Source organism: Emys orbicularis, chromosome 3 (genome assembly GCF_028017835.1).
Source record: "Emys orbicularis isolate rEmyOrb1 chromosome 3, rEmyOrb1.hap1, whole genome shotgun sequence".
In the NCBI taxonomy this organism is placed as follows: domain Eukaryota; kingdom Metazoa; phylum Chordata; order Testudines; family Emydidae; genus Emys; species Emys orbicularis.
The window spans coordinates 5,023,993-5,043,419 of NC_088685.1; the positions used below are offsets into that span (position 1 = coordinate 5,023,993).

The 19,427-nt window shown below is 52.1% G+C and overlaps 1 protein-coding gene across 1 annotated transcript in view; it reads right to left on the bottom strand.

The window, feature by feature from the left end:
• SCARA5 (scavenger receptor class A member 5) overlaps positions 1 to 18,534 on the bottom strand; it is a 143,599-nt gene extending 125,065 nt beyond the window's left edge. The window contains exons 1-2 of the mRNA XM_065401840.1: positions 18,419 to 18,534; positions 607 to 615 (exon numbers count right to left, since the gene is read on the bottom strand). Coding sequence (XP_065257912.1) covers positions 607 to 615; positions 18,419 to 18,534 — 125 coding nt within the window. The remainder of the gene's footprint in view (positions 1 to 606; positions 616 to 18,418) is intronic.
• Positions 18,535 to 19,427: the final 893 nt, after the last annotated feature.

The window sequence follows — 19,427 nt, forward strand, 5'->3', positions numbered from 1 at the left end:
TCTAAAAACGTTAAAATGTATTACCAGCACGCGAAACCTTAAATTAGAGTGAATAAATGAAGACTCGGCACACCGCTTCTGAAAGGTTGCCGACTCCTGCGAGTCTAACTTCACAATTGCTTCACTACTTTCACTTCCTGCTTTTCTGTTCCTACTTCCCTTTTCCTGAAATAAGCAAACAGAAGATAACAAAACTGTGACCTCCTCCTGACTGTCCTTAGCCACTGCACTTAAGACTCACTTAAAATCACAACTATCAGTGCTTAAAGTGTGAACTTCACTTGGAGTAACAAGCCGTACATACACCTGCTCACTGCTTCACTGTGATGTTCTCCTGGTGTTGTCTGGACCGGAGATCTGCTAGGTCACTCCAATCCTCGACTCTAGGAGCCAGCCGTACCCTGCTCCACTCTGAGAACCCCCACTCCTGGGATGTTCACGCATGGGCTTGCTTTAAGCCATGAGGATACATTTTTCAGCCTCATAACTATATACGTGAAATTATAACCTATAACCTTACTGTAATCTTACTGTAACAATTCCTATAACGACAGGTTTCAGAGTAGCAGCCGTGTTAGTCTGTATCCGCAAAAAGAACAGGAGTACTTGTGGCACCTTAGAGACTAACAAATTTATTAGAGCATAAGCTTTCGTGGGCTACAACCCACTTCTTCGGATGCATATAGAGTGAAACATGTATTGAGGAGATATATATACACACATACAGAGAGCATGAACAGGTGGGAGTTGTCTTACCAACTCTGAGAGGCCAATTAAGAGAAAAAAAAACTTTTGAAGTGATAATCAAGATAGCTCAGTACAGACAGTTTGATAAGAAGCAAGTGTGAGAATACTTACAAGGGGAGATAGATTCAATGTTTGTAATGGCTCAGCCATTCCCAATCCCTATTTAGCCCTGAGTTGATTGTGTCTAGTTTGCATATCAATTCCAGCTCAGCAGTCTCTCGTTGGAGTCTGTTTTTGAAGTTTTTCTGTTTTAAGATAGCCACCCGCAGGTCTGTCATAGAATGGCCAGACAGGTTAAAGTGTTCTCCCACTGGTTTTTGAGTATTATGATTCCTGATGTCAGATTTGTGTCCATTAATTCTTTTGCGTAGAGACTGTCCGGTTTGGCCAATGTACATGGCAGAGGGGCATTGCTGGCACATGATGGCATATATCACATTGGTAGATGTGCAGGTGAACGAGCCCCTGATGGTATGGCTGATGTGATTAGGCCCTATGATGATGTCACTTGAATAGATATGTGGACAGAGTTGGCATCGGGCTTTGTTACAAGGATAGGTTCCTGGGTCAGTGTTTTTGTTCAGTGATGTGTGGTTGCTGGTGAGTATTTGCTTTAGGTTGGGGGGTTGTCTGTAAGCGAGGACAGGTCTGTCTCCCAAGATCTGTGAGAGTAAAGGATCATCTTTCAGGATAGGTTGTAGATCTCTGATGATGCGCTGGAGAGGTTTTAGTTGGGGGCTGAAGGTGACAGCTAGTGGTGTTGATTATCACTTCAAAAGTTTTTTTTCTCTTACTTAATTGGCCTCTCAGAGTTGGTAAGACAACTCCCACCTGTTCATGCTCTCTGTATGTGTGTATATATATCTCCTCAATACATGTTTCACTCTATATGCATCCGAAGAAGTGGGTTGTAGCCCACGAAAGCTTATGCTCTAATAAATTTGTTAATTCCTATAACATCACCATAACAACCCATGCTCAACCATGCTTCCGAAGACACCCAACATGACAAACTTTGCATACCACCCAATCATTTTACAAGAATCAACATGGGGGTGTAGGGTGTTCCCCCGAGCTACAGAACATCACATTGGGAATGAGGGGTTTGGGGTGCGGGAGGGGGCTCATGGTTGGGGCAGAGGGTTGGGATGCCGGGGCGGGTGAGGGCTCCAGCTGGGGGTGCAGGCTCTGGGGTGGGGCCAGGAATGAGGGGGTTGGGGCGCAGGCTGCCCCAGGGCTGCAGCGGGGAGACAGGACTCCCCCCAGCCCTCTCTCCTCACAGCAGCACCTGGGCTGAGTGAGAGCTCTGGGGCCAGGGGTGGAGCCGAGGGAAGGCGCCTCTCCCCACTGCAGCCCCAGGGCTGGGGGAGTTAGGTGCAGCCTTAGAGGGAACTTAGGAGGGGCGTCAGGTGTAAGGCTTGTAGGATACATGCAGCCCGGCACAAGTGCTGATCACCTCAGGAGGCAGTTACTTCACAAGCCAGACGCTGCCAGTGGCCACAGTCCTTCAGCACAGGACTACTTGGTACAAGGGGTTGGCTCTGAAGTGACCCCGACCGAGCCCACCGTGTCTGTTCCCATCCTAGTGCTGGCTGGGAGGTGATATTTTGATAAAAATGATTTTGTTCCCCCCCATTTCTGTTGAATTTTTGGGGGGGACTTTTCATACATTCCAAGGGGACCCCTGAGATCAGCTAGTCTGACCTCCCATGTAACAACAGGCCACAGGCCATCCCCAGAACAACTCCTGTTTGAACTAGAGCGTCTCTCTTAGAAAAACATCCCGTCTTGACTTAAACATTGCCAGTGATGGGGAATCCTCCTGGACTCTTGGGTAATTGGTCCAATGGTTAATTACCCTCCCTGTTAAAAATGTACGTCTTATTCACAGCCTGAGCATGTCTGGCTTCAACATCCAGCCACTGGGGCTCGTTAGCCCTTTGCTGGCTAGACTGAAGACCAAATATATTGATCCCCATGCAGGTACTTCTGGACTGTGATCAATCACCCCTTCATCTTCCCTTTACTAAGCTAAACAGACCGAGCTTCTTGAGTCTATCGCCATAAGGCAGGTTTTCTAATCCTTTAATCCATTCTCAAGGCTCTTCTCTGACTGCCTGACCTCACATCTACCAGCTAAACCCTGCAGGGGTCACTCCTGGTTTGCACAGGTGTTCAGTGCAGGAAGCACCAGGTTCCTAGGGCGTTGAAAAGGGAGGACCCAGGGAGGACACGATGGCAGGGGTTTATTGAGCGTCTCAGGAGACGGTCAGACGAAGAGCAAGGTCTGGAAGCTGTGGGAAGGAGAGCGTAGGCCAGGCATTAGGGGAGTAGCCCTTAAGCACTAGCGTGACTGCGCAGAGGAACAGACTCTCAAGGGAGCCGATCCAATTGTCACTGTTGTGGCTACCCTGGAACGCCTTGGACAGCCAGAAGGATTCAGGAGCAAGCCCTGGTGCCAGTGCCCGGCTGGCTGCTGAAGGGGGAACGGCCAGTGGGTCTGCAAGATTGCAGCAGCCCCTTCCCCTCTATACCTCAGCTCAACCCTTCTCTTCCTCCAGACCCACTGTCCACGCTGGGAACCCGGCAGCACCAAGCTTCACGCAGCATGGGGTGTGTCTATCTCTGCACACCCTGCCTCTGCCCTGCGCACTGGACCAGCACGGGCACTGCTGCGTTCGTCGCTGGGGGAGGGGATCAGGCATTACCCCTTAAGGCAGGGGTGGCCAACCTGGGGCTCCGGAGCCACATGCGGCTCTTCAGAAGTTCATATGCGGCTCCTTGTCTAGGCACCGACTCCGGGGCTGGAGCTACAGGCGCCAACTTTCCAATGTGCCGGGGGGTGCTCACTGCTCAACCCCTGGCTCTGCCACAGGCCCTGCCCCCACTCCACCCCTTCCCGACCCCTCCCCTGAGCCTGCCGTGGCCTTGCTCCCCCCCAGAGGCTCCTGATCGGGAGGTGCAGGGAGGGAAAGGGAGGCGCTGATCAGCAGGGCTGCCGGTGGGCAGGAGGCGCAGGGAGCTGATGGGGGGGGGGCTGCTGATGTATTATTGTGGCTCTTTGGCAATGTACATTGGTAAATTCTGGCTCCTTCTCAGGCTCAGGTTGGCCACCCCTGCCTTAAGGAATAATTCTGTGGGCAAGGGGATGTAAGACGGGCTGAGCCGAGCTAGGGTGACCAGATGTCCCGATTTTATAGGGACAGTCCCGATATTTGGGGCTTTGTGTTATATAGGTGTCTATTAACCCCCACTCCCTGTCCCGATTTTTCATACTTGCTGTCTGGTCACCCTAAGCCGAGCGGTATTTTCCAGCTTTGTTTTGGAGTTTATAAAACTCAGCTCTCCCCTCCATGCTGGTGGAGGGCCCAGGGGGCCCCTCTGAACAAGCGATCAGCCCCACTGCCACATGCCAGGCACATGCAGAGTAATTCCCCCCCCAAATTACACCCACCAGCACATCTGGTTTTCTGGTCTCCTGGCAGCGTCCAGAGATTCTCTCCACAGGCAAATTTTCACCTAATCTGGCAAGCCAAGGATTTAGGCTGTCCTAACAGCTTAGTTACTACCCTCTGCTTGTGGAAACATCTGGCTGGCCTACTGCTGTGCTGGGATGATCCTGGGTCGCTCGGATCGCAACCGGCACAGATTCCAGGGGAGGCGTCACACCTGGAGCAGAAGAATATCTCTACAGTGTAGATCTATGATTGATGCCCGCTGAGAATCCGGCACCATTATTTCAATAAAGTCAGACAACCACAGCCCTGGTGGAATGCCCTCGACTCCACAGCTGTGCCCACTTACACCAGGGTTGAATTTGGCCCAGTGGGGTTTTTTTGGAGGGCTTCCCACAAGGTATCATCAGCAGAGCTGGGTAGAAAAATTAACATTTGCACTGAAGGCTGTAAGCAGACAGGACTCTCCTGGCTCCAGGCTCTGTCTGAATTTGAAACTCCAACTGAATTCTACAGGCATCTGGGCCAGGTGGTGGGCTCAGATGGAAAACTCACTGGTGGCAAGCATGGCGGGTTTACAGGTGAATTCACTTTCAGAGCTACTCTCTCTCTGATGTTTGAAACTAACAGCCCTGCTCCGAGCAGCCCCCCGTACGTTGGGGTGTGTGAAATCCCAACCCACGTTTGCAGCTCGGGCCCCATCTGAACCAGAATCATCGAGAAAAGCGTGGATCAGCTCCCTGCAAACCAGATTCATTGTGCCTCTAGCGGCCAGCTCCGTACAGACAGCGTGAGCACTCGGGCTTCGATAAGTGTGCAAAGCAAGTGTAACTAGTGGCTGGGTGACCTCAGCTGACTCCAGAGATGGACAAGCCGCTGAAAGCTAGGATGTTTCTTATCTCAAGTAGTTTGCTCTGGAAACAGAGCTGCAAATCTTACAAGATTTCCCAGCACTGCCTGGTTCCAGCCGTGGCGAATGCACACACAAGGCTTTACAGGGCTGGTTACGTTGCATTTCACGTTTGGGACGTCACAGCCGGGTCTTCGTGCACTGAACAGCCAGGCCCCTGCCAGCTGTGCTAACAGAGTCTCTGCATTCCCAAGCGCTCGTGGTATTTCCTCTGTGAGTCCCTGCCAAATCCAGCCAGTAAAAAAAACGCAAAGGAAGACTAAGAAAAAGGCAACACCTGACAAGTCAGTCGAACTTCAAAGAAGTGTTGGGTTATTACAGTAGCACCTAGCAACTCATAGACTTTAAGGTCAGAAGGGACCATTATGATCTTCTAGTCTGACCTCCTGCACAATGGAGGCCACAGAATCTCACCCACCCACTCCTGTAACAAACCGCTGACCTATGTCTGAGCTATTGAAGTCCTCAACTTGTGGTTTAAAGACTTCAAGGTCCAGAGAATCCACCAGCAAGTGACCCGTGCCCCACGCTGCAGAGGAAGGCGAAAAACCCCCAGGGCCTCTGCCAATCTGCCCTGGAGGAAAATTCCTTCCCGACCCCAAATACGGTGATCAGCTAAACCCTGAGCATGTGGGCAAGACTCACCAGCCAGACACCCAGGAAAGAATTCTCTGTAGTAACTCAGATCCCACCCTATCTAATGTCCCATCACAGGCCATTGGGCATATTTACCGCTAATAGTTGTGCTGGGCGCTCTGAAGAGACAGTCCGGTCCTGAAGAGATTACGTTATAAACAGGCAAGGCTGGCAGAGGGTGGGAAGGAGGAAACAGGTGGAGGATGGAGGGAGAGAGAGAGATGAAATGTCTTCCCCAGCCACGGAGTCAAGAATAGATCTCCTGGGTTCCAGTCTAGTGCATCACCCACTGCCCCATCCTGCCTCTGGCATTTGTTTTTTATATTAAATCTGAGTGCTGGTCGTCTGACCCTGAACAGCTCGCTGCAGCTGACAAGCTCACACGGGCTTTAAGCCTAAGGTCTTGGCCAAATTCCCAGCTGAATCATGGCCTGCCGCCTCCCAAATTTGCCTTGCGGTTTCGCTGGGATGTGGTCTCCCCAGGCCCATGTCAGAGCATTGCTGTTGACTTTAGGAGCTGCCACCTTCCATGCCAGAGCTGACCAGATAATAAGAGCCCTTGATATAGTTTAGTCCTGCCAGAATGGAAATCACAGCACAACCCTAACTGTGGAGTCACTACCGATGTCTCTACACTTATAGCTCCATAATAGATTGTTTTTTACATAAGAACGGCCGTACTGGGTTAGACCAAAGGTCCATCTAGCCCAGTATCCTGTCTGCCGACAGTGGCCAATGCCAGGTGCCCCAGAGGGAATGAACAGAACAGGGAATCATCAAGTGATCCATCCCCCGTGGCCCATTCCCAGCTTCTGGCAAACAGAGGCTAGGCTGCATAAAGGGCTCCAGCCAGTTTGATATTATATCTTAGCCAGATGTAATCTCCTAAAAGAGATGGGAAGAAGCAGAAATGAGTGTCCAATTCCTTCATATGTGTACCAAGGGTGGAGATACATCCATCTGGTTTTCCACTCCTTTATTGTATTCATTGACAAATAATTTATGCTGAAATAAAACGAGAGCATATCCTAAAGCAGAATCACAAAGGGGCAGAGTTAAGGTTAATTCTGTATTTCCCCATCCTTAACATTGCATTACTGTCAGGTTTTGGCCCAACATTGACCCTGTGCCTATTAGAAGACAGACCATGACTCCCTTCTAGCCCAGTTAATGATGGCTACCAAGTATGCCGTCAGATATTAACTATTGCTGGTTGCTAGCGCCTACTTGGGCCAGATTTGAACCAGAGACTGCTTACAGAGTTATTCTCAATTGCTTGAGGTCTTCCATGTCTCCGTTCCATTGGAATTTTGATGCAGCAGTCCCTCTTTTAAAATTAAATCTCCTTTCTAGCTTTGCTAGACTTCCAACTCTGGCTATGTCTATACTGCAAAGAAAAACTTGCAGCTGGCCTGTGCCAGCTGACTCGGGCTCCCAGGGCTCAGGCTGCCCAGCTGTTTCACTGCAGTGTAGACCTAGCCCAAGCTCTGGGGCCATCCCACCTCACAGGGTCCTAGAACCTGGGCTTCAGCCCGAGCCCGGAAGTCTACACTGCAGTGAAACAGCAGGGCGAGCCCGAGTCAGCTGGCACGGGCCAGCCGCAGGGATTGCGTTGCTGTGCAGACATACCCTCTGCGACCGCCTAGGAGGCTATAACAACAATCCAGTACTGAGCACTGCTGTGGAACAGCATTCGGCACCTCATCTGAAAGCGCTTCACGAAGGTAGATCAAGTAACGTTATTCCCATTATACAGCTGGGGAAACTGAGGCACAAGAGCTCAAGGCTCCTGTTTTCCAAAGGTGGCCTCTAACTCTGGGTCCCTCCCGTTTTTGGGGGTGCCCCTTTCGAGACATTTCGGCCCCACTTTTTAGAGCCGCAGAGCACCCACAACTTCAAATCAAGTCCGCTGGAGCAGCTGATGGTCAGCACGTCCGGCAAGCAAGACCAAGGCGTCTCTGGCGAGGGACCCAGCATCAGAGGCCACGGAGGGGAGCCTGGCCTATAAACTCTGGGAGCCTCTGTGTCCCCATGTGTGAAACGATCCGAGTGCCCTGTGCCGCGCCGTACAGCAAGGGATGGGAAGAGACCCCAGGCACCCTGGCGGTCAGTTGGCCTCACTAGTTACTGGGTGGTGCTGATTCCGTCCAGCAGTGAGATTCTGATTTGCAGTGGCAAGGAGTGTCCACAGCTCCCCTTGACTTCGCAGCGGAATGGCAGGTGCTCAGCCCCCACTGAAACCCAGGCTTGACCGAGTGTGCGGAAGAGGAGCTGCTAGCCATACGCCAGCCTCAACCCCCCAGAGCCTGCGTGCAATCTGGATCCTGATGCAAACGACTGCAGCCTCCAAAGGGTTACACTGGGTGTAGAGCCGCGAGGGGCTGCAGCCGGCGTATGAAATGATAAAACGCTGAGGTCACTCCCTGACCGCGGGCGGGGCCGGATCCCTCGAGGAAACGTTGTTTTAAGAGGCGATGCTGAGCAGGGATTAAGCTGTGAAATGCAGCATCCCCAGCTCTCCTGCGGAAGTTAATCTGCAATTCATTAGCAGCAGGCGGTTCCCATTTGCTGGCCAGGGCATTCTGTCACTGGCCAAACAGATGGAGCTGGGGGGGGTTCAGAACGAGGATAGCTGCAATATTTTTCTGACATTAACACTTAGATCAGGTCCTCAGAGGGCGCACGAGGAGCTGGCCTCAGCCCTCGAAACCACCCACTCCCTTCTCGCTTTCACAACCTTCCAAAAAGAGCCCAGGGCTTAGGGTTTGCTCTCATCAGTAACCAAGGGGAAAAGCAAATATTTCTCCCTCCCCCTCTTTCCCCCCACAAAGGATTTTGCAATGTAGCCAGCCCAGTGGGGCACCCCAATCAGCCAGCTCCTGCCCCCTCGCTGTGCCTTCCCCAGAGCTGCTGCTATCCCATTTTCCAGTGTTCACTTTGTAACGAGCAGGTTGGTGCGTAGGTCTTTGTGCCACCGCCCACGGCAGGACGGCATCAGAACGGCTCAAGTGTGTCATAAGCCTTATACTGCAAACAACTAACGGAGAGGCACCATTAACTCCAATGGCTCCATTTTGGGAGCCAAATTCCATCCCTCCTACTGCTGTGACGTTCTGAGCACCTAGTCCCAGCTAGGATGGCGGACAGGGCCACACATTTGTTACAATATTTTTAGACATTTCGACAGTTCAAATCACCAAGATGCTCATTAGGGTACCATCTCATGGCCCAAGGGGGCTCCCGAAGGTCGACGGAGGAAGCCCCCATGAATTAATTTGTTATAAATAACTCACATCTGAGAACAGGTGAAGAAGGAATACGCTGAAGGGGGGGGGGCTGGGTCTGATGGTCAGAGTAAGAGGCAGGCAGGACACCTTGGTCGTATCCTCAGCTGGGCCACCAACTTGCTACGTGACCTCAGGCCAGTCACAAACACTGAAGTTAGCTGGCACGGGCCAGCCGGAGGTGTCTGACTGGTCTCGGGCTAAGGGGCTGTTGAACTGCAGCATAGATGTTCCGGCTCTGGGATCCTCCCACCTTGCAGGGTCCTGGAGCTCGGACTCCATCGCGAATGTCAATTAAACACCCTTTAGCCCGAGCCCGAGTCAGCTGGCACGGGCCAAGCATGGGCTTTTAATTGCAGTGTAGACATACCCTTCAACTTTAGCAATAAAACTGAAAAGAAATATGTCAAAGGGTGTGTGTGTGTGTGGTTTATTTTGTGTTTCTAAAGACCTTCCCTAGGCCTCTCAGCCAGACCTGCTCCCACCTCAGCGCAGCGCCCTGTTCCAACAGCCCAACCTCAGGGCCTCCTGGATTACACCCAGCCAGCCCCTTAAGGGGTGGCACACTCCTTCACAGGGCCCTGGCATGTCCAGTGCTGCAGAAGGACTCAGAATGTGGAGCCCATGGGGCTAGCCCGCTAGCTGGCTATATTCAGGTCAACAGTACTCGGCTTCGACAGATACAATGCAACCTTCAACAAAACCCAGCAGGCAGACTCGAGCTCCAAAGAGTATTAACGCCACAGCCCTGTTTGGCACCCAGCGGCCCCCCCCCAGTCCGGTGTGACGTCTCTGCTTGCGGTCGCTGTGGGGCAGGAGCTTTGCCCTTGTGTCTGGGCAGTGCCCCACGTAACATCCATCCTCATGCCGTCAAAGCAGCTCCCTAGGATTCGTGGCGGTAATCTCACAACCCCCCTCGGAGGTGTAGAAGTATCCACCAGAAGTAATTTATAGAGAGACCGAGGGCTCAGTCCTACCCCTACAGCGCAGTGATCTTGCAGGAGTTTGTGGCACAGCTAGGAATTCAGCCCAGAGCTTCTGAATGTCTTACCCACTAGACCAGCCTTCCTCTCCAGCTGTCCCTCCTCCTCCTGGGACCTGGGCTGAGCCGGGCAAGCGCAGAGGAGCTACAGGACCTGAGCCACAAAGTCTATGGGAGCTTTGCAAGGCCCAGGAGTGCAGAATTTGGCCCATCTGCCTTTCTAGCTGCAGAAATATTGTACAGATTCAGCTGCAGGTGCATGTCTCCCAAACAGCTCAGCTTTACAAGCCGGACCACCCTGGGTGGTGGCAGCGCTTCCATTAGGAAATGCCCTCAGGTGGATGGCTGGCATCCATCCCAAATCCCTCTGCCTCCTTTACTAGGTTTGCCTGCCAGCAGCCCAGGCTAACTAAAACTGCTGCGATAGACGCCTACAGCCGCCACACCACCGCCGCGAAGGAGCCAGTCCCCTCCAGGAACCACACCGGTCTCAGTTCCGTTTGAAATACGTTACAGAAGAAAGCAAAGACAGAAGGCAGCCTGGTCTATAGGACAGAGCACTGGGCTGCGAGTCAGGACACCTGGGTGCTGTTTACTGACCTTGTAGTGGGGTGGTCACCTGCTCCTGCCTTAAAAGGCTTAAAACAGCCCGGGGAGAGGGCTGTGGCAGGGAAGGAAAAGCGGGGCTGTTTGGGGAAAGCAGCCTCAGCTGGTGGCCACCCCCCAATCAGGCCGAGCCTGGCTTAATGAGGGCCCAGCTGGCCCTTATAAGAGAGCTGGGGCCAGAAGCCAGAGATAGAGTCTCTCTCTAGCGGTAGAGAGGGAAGGGCCTGGAAGCTGAGAGGGTACCAAGACTGGAGCAGGGCTGGAGGAAGGCCAGAGGAGCTTCGGCCTAGAAACCCCCCAGGCTGTAGGCCTTGTTAAAGGCCAGAAAAAGGTACTATGGGCAGGGCTGGGGGAAGGCCAGAGGAGCACCGGCCTAGAAACCCCCCAGGCTGCAGGCCTTCCCCTCTGTGCACCTTAATTTCCCCTGCATGTACTGTGCGGATAACAGCCACTGTTCTCCTTTGTAGAGAGCCTGGAAATCTATCCATGAAACATGCTCTATAAGAGTTAATATTGGTATTATTCTGGCCTATGTAGGTACTTATCCCACACTCATCACCTTGGTATCTGAGCGCCTTCCAGTCCCGCATTAAGGAGAGTAACATCAGTGCTACAGGCCAATGGCAAGGACGCCAGCGCTTGCTGGCTCGTATCAGGGGCCGCTTGTCCTGTCCCAAACCCGACTGACGCGCCAACGAAAGAAGCCCCAGGATTCTGCCTTGCCCACAGGCAGTGGACTGCACTCAGCCGGGGTCGGACAACGCGTGGAAGGCGCGGATCTCTCCACCACAAATGGAACCTCATCGACATCACCACCTCGGGACTGTGGCGAGGAGCAAACCACGCGACACATCGCGGACAACCTGCCCCTTCCAGGCTTGCAGTGGTGGCACAATGCAGGGTCTTTGGAATCGCAAGATTCAATTATAATCCCAGCCTGCTGCTTTTCTAAGGCTGCCCAACAGAAAGAAGAAGATGAACATCTGGCCCATGTTTGTTCTCTCCTCCTCTCCCGAGGGGAGAAGCGTGTGCAGGAGAGAGTCTTGATTTGGATTTTACTCCCAGGCAGATAGATACATGTTGCTCTAGGTTTATGTTAGAGAAGGCAGGTCAAAAGAATGCAGGATGATCTGAGGGTTTGGTCAAATTTTTGCATGTCAATGAGGAAGGGGGAAGAAAGAAAGGGAAATTCCACGAGTCAAACCAGAAATAATCACCATTTTTTGGTGTTTCTAACAGAGAGGGGGAGGGGAAGATCACTACACCGCGACACACTGGCATCAGCTCTCCTGTTGTAACAGCCACACAAAAATTAAACCATCGGGTACGTACAAACATTCAAACAAACCCTCTCAGGTAGATTGGAGTTTTCTGTCCATTCGAGGTGACCCCAAAGCCCTATGTTCCAATGCAACGTAGCCCAACCAACGGGACTCTCGGAGCACTGGAAATGACGTACCTCTGCAATCAGTAAAAAGCAGGACCTTCCAATCCTGCCCCCTGGAACAACACCCCACACGTTACCCAGGCAGCGTCTGCTGGATGTTGCCACCTCGTGGTAGCTACAACTTTTCCGTGCAAGCCTGTGGTAATATCTCTGCCTCCCAGATCTGTGCACTCACCCCAGACCACACAGGCCTCGCGACGGGTTGGTAAAGTGCCAGTGGATCCCAGCCACCTAGCCTGTGGAATGCAGAGCTGTTGGCAATCAATGTGCAACCCAATTCCATGCACCTGGGGCTAAATGTATGGCTGGCCACAGTAACTCCCCGGGGAGCTCCTGGGAGACCAGCATTTGCCTGAGCAGAGCTGCGCGTGGTGCCAAGGCTGGCAGAGATGCAGTGATCATAGCAGTGCCAGAAGAAACATTCTCCAGGCTGGCCAGGTTGCTTGGGACCTGGGGGGGATTGCACTGGGTGTGCTGGGGCAGACACTGGAGTACGTGTTGCTGGCAGGCAGGGCGATTAGGCCAGAAACGCTCTGTAGGAAGACGGCCGGCTCGCGACGCAGGGAATTCTACACCCTGCCGCGCAGTTTGCTGCGTTCCGTCTTCACCACTCTTGTAAGTGTGTGCACGAGTGAGGGTGCCCTCTGGTGGCTGAGCCAAACCCAGGCTGCAAGACCTACTACTGCCACGGGCCGGAGTGCCAGTCACAGAAGGAGGAGAACTCTACTCCCAGCTCCCCTTGTGTGCGAGGAATATCATGGTGATGGTGTCTATTGTCTGGAGACAACAGACTCATGATAAGCTCCGGGAGCAATGCATGGCCTAATGGTTAGAGCCTGGCATAGGGAGCTGCGTGACTGGGCTCAGATCTGCCACTAACATGCAATGTGACAAGTGGTGCTGACATTTAAAAAGGAGCCTCTGCTTCGGGGTGCCCAGTGCTTAAGCTGTCCCTGGTAGAGAGGCTGACACACACGGCTGAGCAGTTCTGTTTCCAACCAGCGCGCGCACACACACACACACACACACACACACACTGCCCCAATGCAAAAGGGGACCTTTCAGAAAGCCTTTGACAAGGTCCCTCACCCAAGGCTCTTAAGCAAAGTAAGCTGTCATGGGATAAGAGGGAAGGTTCTCTCATGGATCGGTAACTGGTTAAAAGACAGGAAACAAAGGGTAGGAATAAATGGTCAGTTTTCAGAATGGAGAAAGGTAAATAGTAGTGTCCCCAGGGGTCTGTACTGGGACCAGTCCTATTCAACATATTCATCAATGATCTGGAAAAAGGGGTAAACAGTGAGGTGGCAAAATTGGCAGATGCTACAAAACAACTCAAGCTAATTAAGTCCAAAGCAGACTGCGAAGAGTTGCAAAGGGATCTTACTAAACTGTGCAACAGGGCAACAAAATGGCAGATGAAATTCAATGTTGATAAATGCAAAGTAATGCACATCGGAAAACATAATCCCAGCTATACGTATAAAGTGATGGGGTCTAAATAAGCTGTTACCACTCAAGAGAGAGATCTTGGAGGCATTGTGGATAGTTCTCTGAAAACATCCACTCAGTGTGTAGCGGCAGTCAAAAAAGCGAACAGAATGCTGGGAATAATTAAGAAAGGGATAGATAATAGGACAGAAAATAATCAGGTTGCCTCTATATAAATCCATGGTACGCCCACATCTTGAATACTGTGTGCAGATGTGGTCGCCCCATCTCAAAAAAGATATATTGGAATTGGAAAAGGTTCAGAAAAGGGCAAGAAAAATGATTAGGGGTATGGAACAGCTTCTGTATGAGGAGAGGTTAAAAAGACAGACTTTTCAGCTTGTAAAAGAGACGACTAAGGGGGATATGATAGAGGTCTCCAAAATCTTGACTGGTCTGGAGAAAGTGAATAAGGAAATGTTAGTTACTTCTTCACATAACACAAAAACTAGGGGTCACCCAATGAAATTAATAGGAAATAGGTTAAAACAAACAAAAGGAAGTATTTCTTCACACAACGCACAGTCAACCTGTGGAACTCCTTGCTGGAGAATCTTGTGAAGGCCAAAACTATAACAGGGTTAAAAAAAGAACTAGATAAGTTCATGGAGGATAGGTCCATCAACGGCTATTTGCTAGGATGGGCAGAGAGGCAACCCCATCATCTGAGTGTCCCTAGCCTCTGACTGCCAGAAGCTGGGACTGGACGACTGGGATCACTGGATAATTACCTCCTTCTATTCATTCCCTCTGAAGCACCTGGCACCGGCCGCTGTCAGAAGACAGGACACTGGGCTAAATGGACCCTTGGTCTGACCCAATATGGCCGTGCTTATGCTTTTATGAGTCATGCACCAGGACAGCCCAGGGGTCTCTCTGAACCCACACCCAGCTCGCCTAGTCTAGAGCTGTGAAAGCATCAGAGCCGCCCCCTGCAACAAACATAATCTTAACGTGCTTCCATGGCAGCCACCACTCAAGGAGGCTTTTATAAACTCTCCCGAGCTGGAGGTGGGTCTTGGGAGAGCTAAGAGGTGGAGCCAGTCCTATAACTCCACCCCCCTAGGAAGGCTTAAAAATGGAGCCTCCTGCAGCAAAGCCACCAGTCCTGCCCTGTCCTGCACCAAGACAGCCTGTCCTGCCAACCGCCTTTCCCTCAGCTACCACTGAAGTCAGAGGCCGATCTATCAGCCCCCAGCCCATCCATCAGTATCCAGTCAGAGCTAACTAGAATCCCGGCTTTACCACACACCGGTAGGGGGGTTGGTGGTTTAAATGGCTAAGTGAGGATGTTGACTCTCTATGCCCCATTCAGTTCTTGGCATCTCCACTGAGACTCCCACCAAGGGGCCAATTCGTGCCAGTCACAGATGTGGGGCTTTTCCCCCAGACGGATGCTTGTCCACTGAGATAGGGATGGAAACCCCCCCCCCCACACACACACACAAACAAACTCATGTCACAAAGGCCCATCATTCAAGGCTGAAACTAGCTGTCCCATTGTAAGCTGTGTTTCCTGTCTCCCTTCCAGAGTTCAGGCTGGGTGGGCTGGGTGGGGTGGGAGTCAGTAATGGAGAATTATATGGCAGTGGGGAACTGGCTGGATCCTTTCACTGGCCATTTCCAGACTTGCTAAGGTTGGGCTGTAGAAATTTTGTTTCAAACAATGCACTATTATCTTGGGCGTTAGCTGGTCTCCATGGAAACACACTCAGCCATAACTCTTTCCTGACCGAGTCCAGTTTGTTGTGAATAACAGCTTTGGGTTACGTCTCACCTGGGCTGGATTTGTCAGGGTGAAAGACCCCATGGCCTAGTAACAAGGCTCCTCCACCAACTAGCATTTAAAATCTCTCTCTAACTTGGAGTCAATGAGCTCATTTTCGCTCATTGACTCCAGATCAGATCCGACCAGCATGCCAGTTAAAATAATAATACCTAGCTCTTATAGGTGATGGTTTTCCAGCTCTTCAGATTCACCTGGGATCTGAGAGTCAAGCTGGGTCCTTCCCTTCCCATGCATCATCCCCAGTAATAAACATTTTGCAGGGCCAAGATGCTGTTGGTTGCACCTGAGCAACCCGCTCTGCTGTTCATAGGATTGCACAGGTATACCTACCTCATAGAACTGGAAGGGACCCTGAAAGGTCATCGAGTCCAGCCCCCTGCCTTCACTAGCAGGACCAAGTACTGATTTTTGCCCCAGATCCCTAAGTGGCCACCTCAAGGATTGAATTCACAACCCTGGGTTTAGCAGGCCAATGCTCAAACCACTGAGCTATCCCTCCCCCAAGTGTTCTGGATTGTAATTTAGGAGGCAATTGATGCCCAAGGAGGGACAGACTCCAGCTCGCTGGAGGTGTAGTATGGTGGCTTGGCAAGACTCTCAGGGGAAAAGAGATCTGCTGATTAAGCAGCTGCCATTTCGACACATTATTATTAATAATCACATACAAAAACTTACATTCAAAGAATGCTCTTTAGGCTGCAAAGTCAAGCACTCGGAAGTTAGGAAACGCCAGATAGACAGTTGCACGTGCAACCTGCTCTCTGGCGCCGTGTATGTCCCGCGTGTGCACTGACACAGTCAAAGACTAACTCATCACACAGCGGCAGGCAATGGCCGTGCGCTTGAGCAAGGTCTGGGCCAAAGGGCTGGAGCCGCAGCCAGGCCTGGCCGTGAGCACAAAGACCCAAGCTCTGCAGCTGAAGGGCTGGCCTGGAGTTCCCCTTCCAGCAGTGGGACTCTCCACGCCCATTTGGCAACGCTGCCGGATGGAGAGGCGAGTCCCAGCCCCACACCCCTTCCGCCCCACCCTCTCTTGGCAGCCACGTCCGTGCTCCAGCTGGCCCCACTCTACCAGGGCATGCTGGAATATCCAAAGCTGAACCCAAAGCCCGAGAGCATCCCCCACCCCAAGCCTTAAGACGTTGCCCCTGAGGCTGGCCCACAGGGAGCCCACGCCCTGGTGAGGTCAATCAATGCAGCCTGTTCCCGAGAGCAGCAGCTAGCCGGAATGGAGCGTGGACCCAGGCTTCACATGTCTGGCCAAGGCCCCGCTTGGGCTGCAGGACGTCAGGACACTGCCTGGCCTGACGCCGGGTGTCCAGGAGGGACCTGTCAGCCCCTCGGGGAGCATTGTCCCATAACTATGTATTCCCTGGGTCGGGCGCTATTCAATATTTTCATTACTGACGTGGATAATGGAGTGGAGAGTACGCTTATAAAATCTGTGGCTGACACCAAGTGGGGAGGGGTTGCAAGCGCTTTGGAGGACAGGGTTAGACTTCAAAACAACCTTGAGAAATCAGAAAATGGGTCTGAAATCAACAAGAGGCAATTCAACAAGGACAAGTGCAAAATACGTCACTTAGGAAGGGGGGGGGGGAATCAAATGCACCACTACAAACTGGGGAATAACTGGCTAGGGGATTGTACTGCTGCAAAGGGTCTGGGGGTTACAGTGAAACACAATATGAACATGAGGCAACATTGTGGTGTAGTTGCGAAAAAGGCTAATATACTTTTGGGGTGTATTGGCAGGAGTGTCGTATGGAAGATAGGGGAGGTAATCATCCCACTCTTCTTGGCACTGGGGAGGCCTCAGCTGCAGGACTGTGTCCTGTTCTGGGCACCGCACTTCAAGGAAGAAGTGGACAAATTGGAGAGAGTCCACAGGAGAGCAACTAAAAGGATAAAGGTTTAGAAAACCTGACCTTGGAGGAAAAGGTTAAAAAAAACTGGGCATGTGCAGTCTTGAGAAAAGAAGACCCGATAACAGTCTTCACGTATGTTCTGGGCTGTTATAGAGATGGTGGGGATCAATTATTCTCCTTGGCCACTGAAGGTAGGGCAAGAAGGAATGGGCTTTGTCTGCAGCAAGGGAGATTTAGATACTAGGGAAAACGCTCTAACTCTGAGGGGAGTTAAGCTCTGGAACAGGCTTCCAAGAGAGGTTGTGGAATCCCCGTCATGGTAGATTTTTAAGAGCAGGTTGGACAAACACCTGTCAGGGCTGGTCCGGGTTTATTTGGCCCTGCTTCAGCGCAGAGGCCGGGACTTGATGACCTCTCGAGGTCCCTTTCAGCCTGTCATTTCTATGGTTCTATGATCATCTGGTTTGAACAGGTCCCTACAAACCTCTGCTCTTTGGACCCAGTGGAAGAAACCTCCTGAGGGCAGGGGACCCGAAAGCCCCTTGAGGCACATGCTAGGAGCTTTGTCTTGTCTGGGATTTTTACGATACGATCCAACCAGAAACAGAGACAATATGGGTAGGACTCTGGGGCTTTTGACATCCAGCCAACATCCACGCTTCATCTGGCCTGGGGTTCATGTTCTCACCAGCGCCCTTGCCTGCTTGCACCCCTAAACGCGATCCCTAGACTTAACGTAGCGATGGTCGCCCTGGAAACTGTTGCATTATTTGTGTTGGTGGATTTCAGTGCGTAGTGCTGGCCTGACAGCCCTAGAGACTGAAATCCCCACTCAGGTACAACACGGTAACCGTGCAAGCATCCCCCGAGCTGCCCTGCCCAGCTGCCTCATCTCTCTAGTGGGGGGAGGGCAAGTTCGGTGCCCAGGGGCCCATCCAGGCCTTGGTCCATCTGCTTAAAAATTTGAGCTGCAGAGAACAGCTTTCACGGCGAGTTCTCTGCTACCTGTCCGTGCACATGGCCGCTGAGCGAAAGGGCCGAGTGGTTCCATTGCATCTGGAGCTCCCCCTCACCCCAAAGCAGCTGTGAGGATTAACACCAGCTCTTGTTGGGGCTCATGCCCCCAGGGCGTGGGAGTGGTGCCCATTTTTCCATGGGCAGAGAGTTCCTGCAGAGCCTTGCTCAGGGAGGCTCCCCCAGCACTTACCATCTTCGCAGAGGTTCAATTTGGACAGGTTCCTTCCATCAAATGACTCCTCGAAGATGGAGCCGTTCTCCCGCTCGCTGAAGGTGTGCAGGTACATGGCCTTGTTCTCCATCCTCTCGCTGCCGGGGAAACAGAACAGGCAGGTGAGAGACTGCATGGCGGGGGGGGGGGGGGGGGGGGGGACGACGACGACACACAGGCAACACAGGGCTAGAAACTCCCTGTCACCCCCACCTCTGCCCTGTAACTGTAGCCACTGCAGCCAGTCATCACTGACCCCTACCAAGTAGCAGAGATACAACCCTTTGTAACCCTGACCCATGCCTGGGGTCAGCCTCCACTAGCTCCTGCTCCATTACCCAGCATGCACTTGGACGTGTGTCTATCCATACGTGATGGTGCCCTCTAGTGGCTGGTCCACAGCGAGGCTAAAGCACTTACTACTGCTGCCAACAGGCCGAGCTCTCCGCTAGCTCATGCAGTAGATGCCTCCGGGTTTGGAGCTGACGGAGCAGGGTTTTCGCCCTGGCTCTGCAGGGTTGTGGGGGGAATATGTGGGTCATAGAATATCAGGGTTGGAAGGGACCTCAGGAGGTATCTAGTCCAACCCCCTGCTCAAAGCAGGAACAACACCCACTAAATCACCCCAGCCAGGGCTTTGTCAAGCCGGGCCTTAAAAACCTCTAAGGAAGGAGATTCCACCACCTCCCTAGGTAACGCATTCCAGTGTTTCACCACCCTACTAGTGAAATAGTGTTTCCTAATATCCAACCTAGACCTCCCCCACTGCAACTTGAGACCATTGCTCCTTGTTCTGTCATCTGCCACCACTGAGAACAGCCGAGCTCCATCCCCTTTGGAACCCCCCTTCAGGTAGTTGAAGGCTACTATCAAATCCCCCCTCATTCTTCTCTTCTTACAGACTAAATAACCCCAGTTCCCTCAGCCGCTCCTCGTAAGTCATGTGCCCCAGCCCCCTAATCATTTTCATTGCCCTCCACTGGA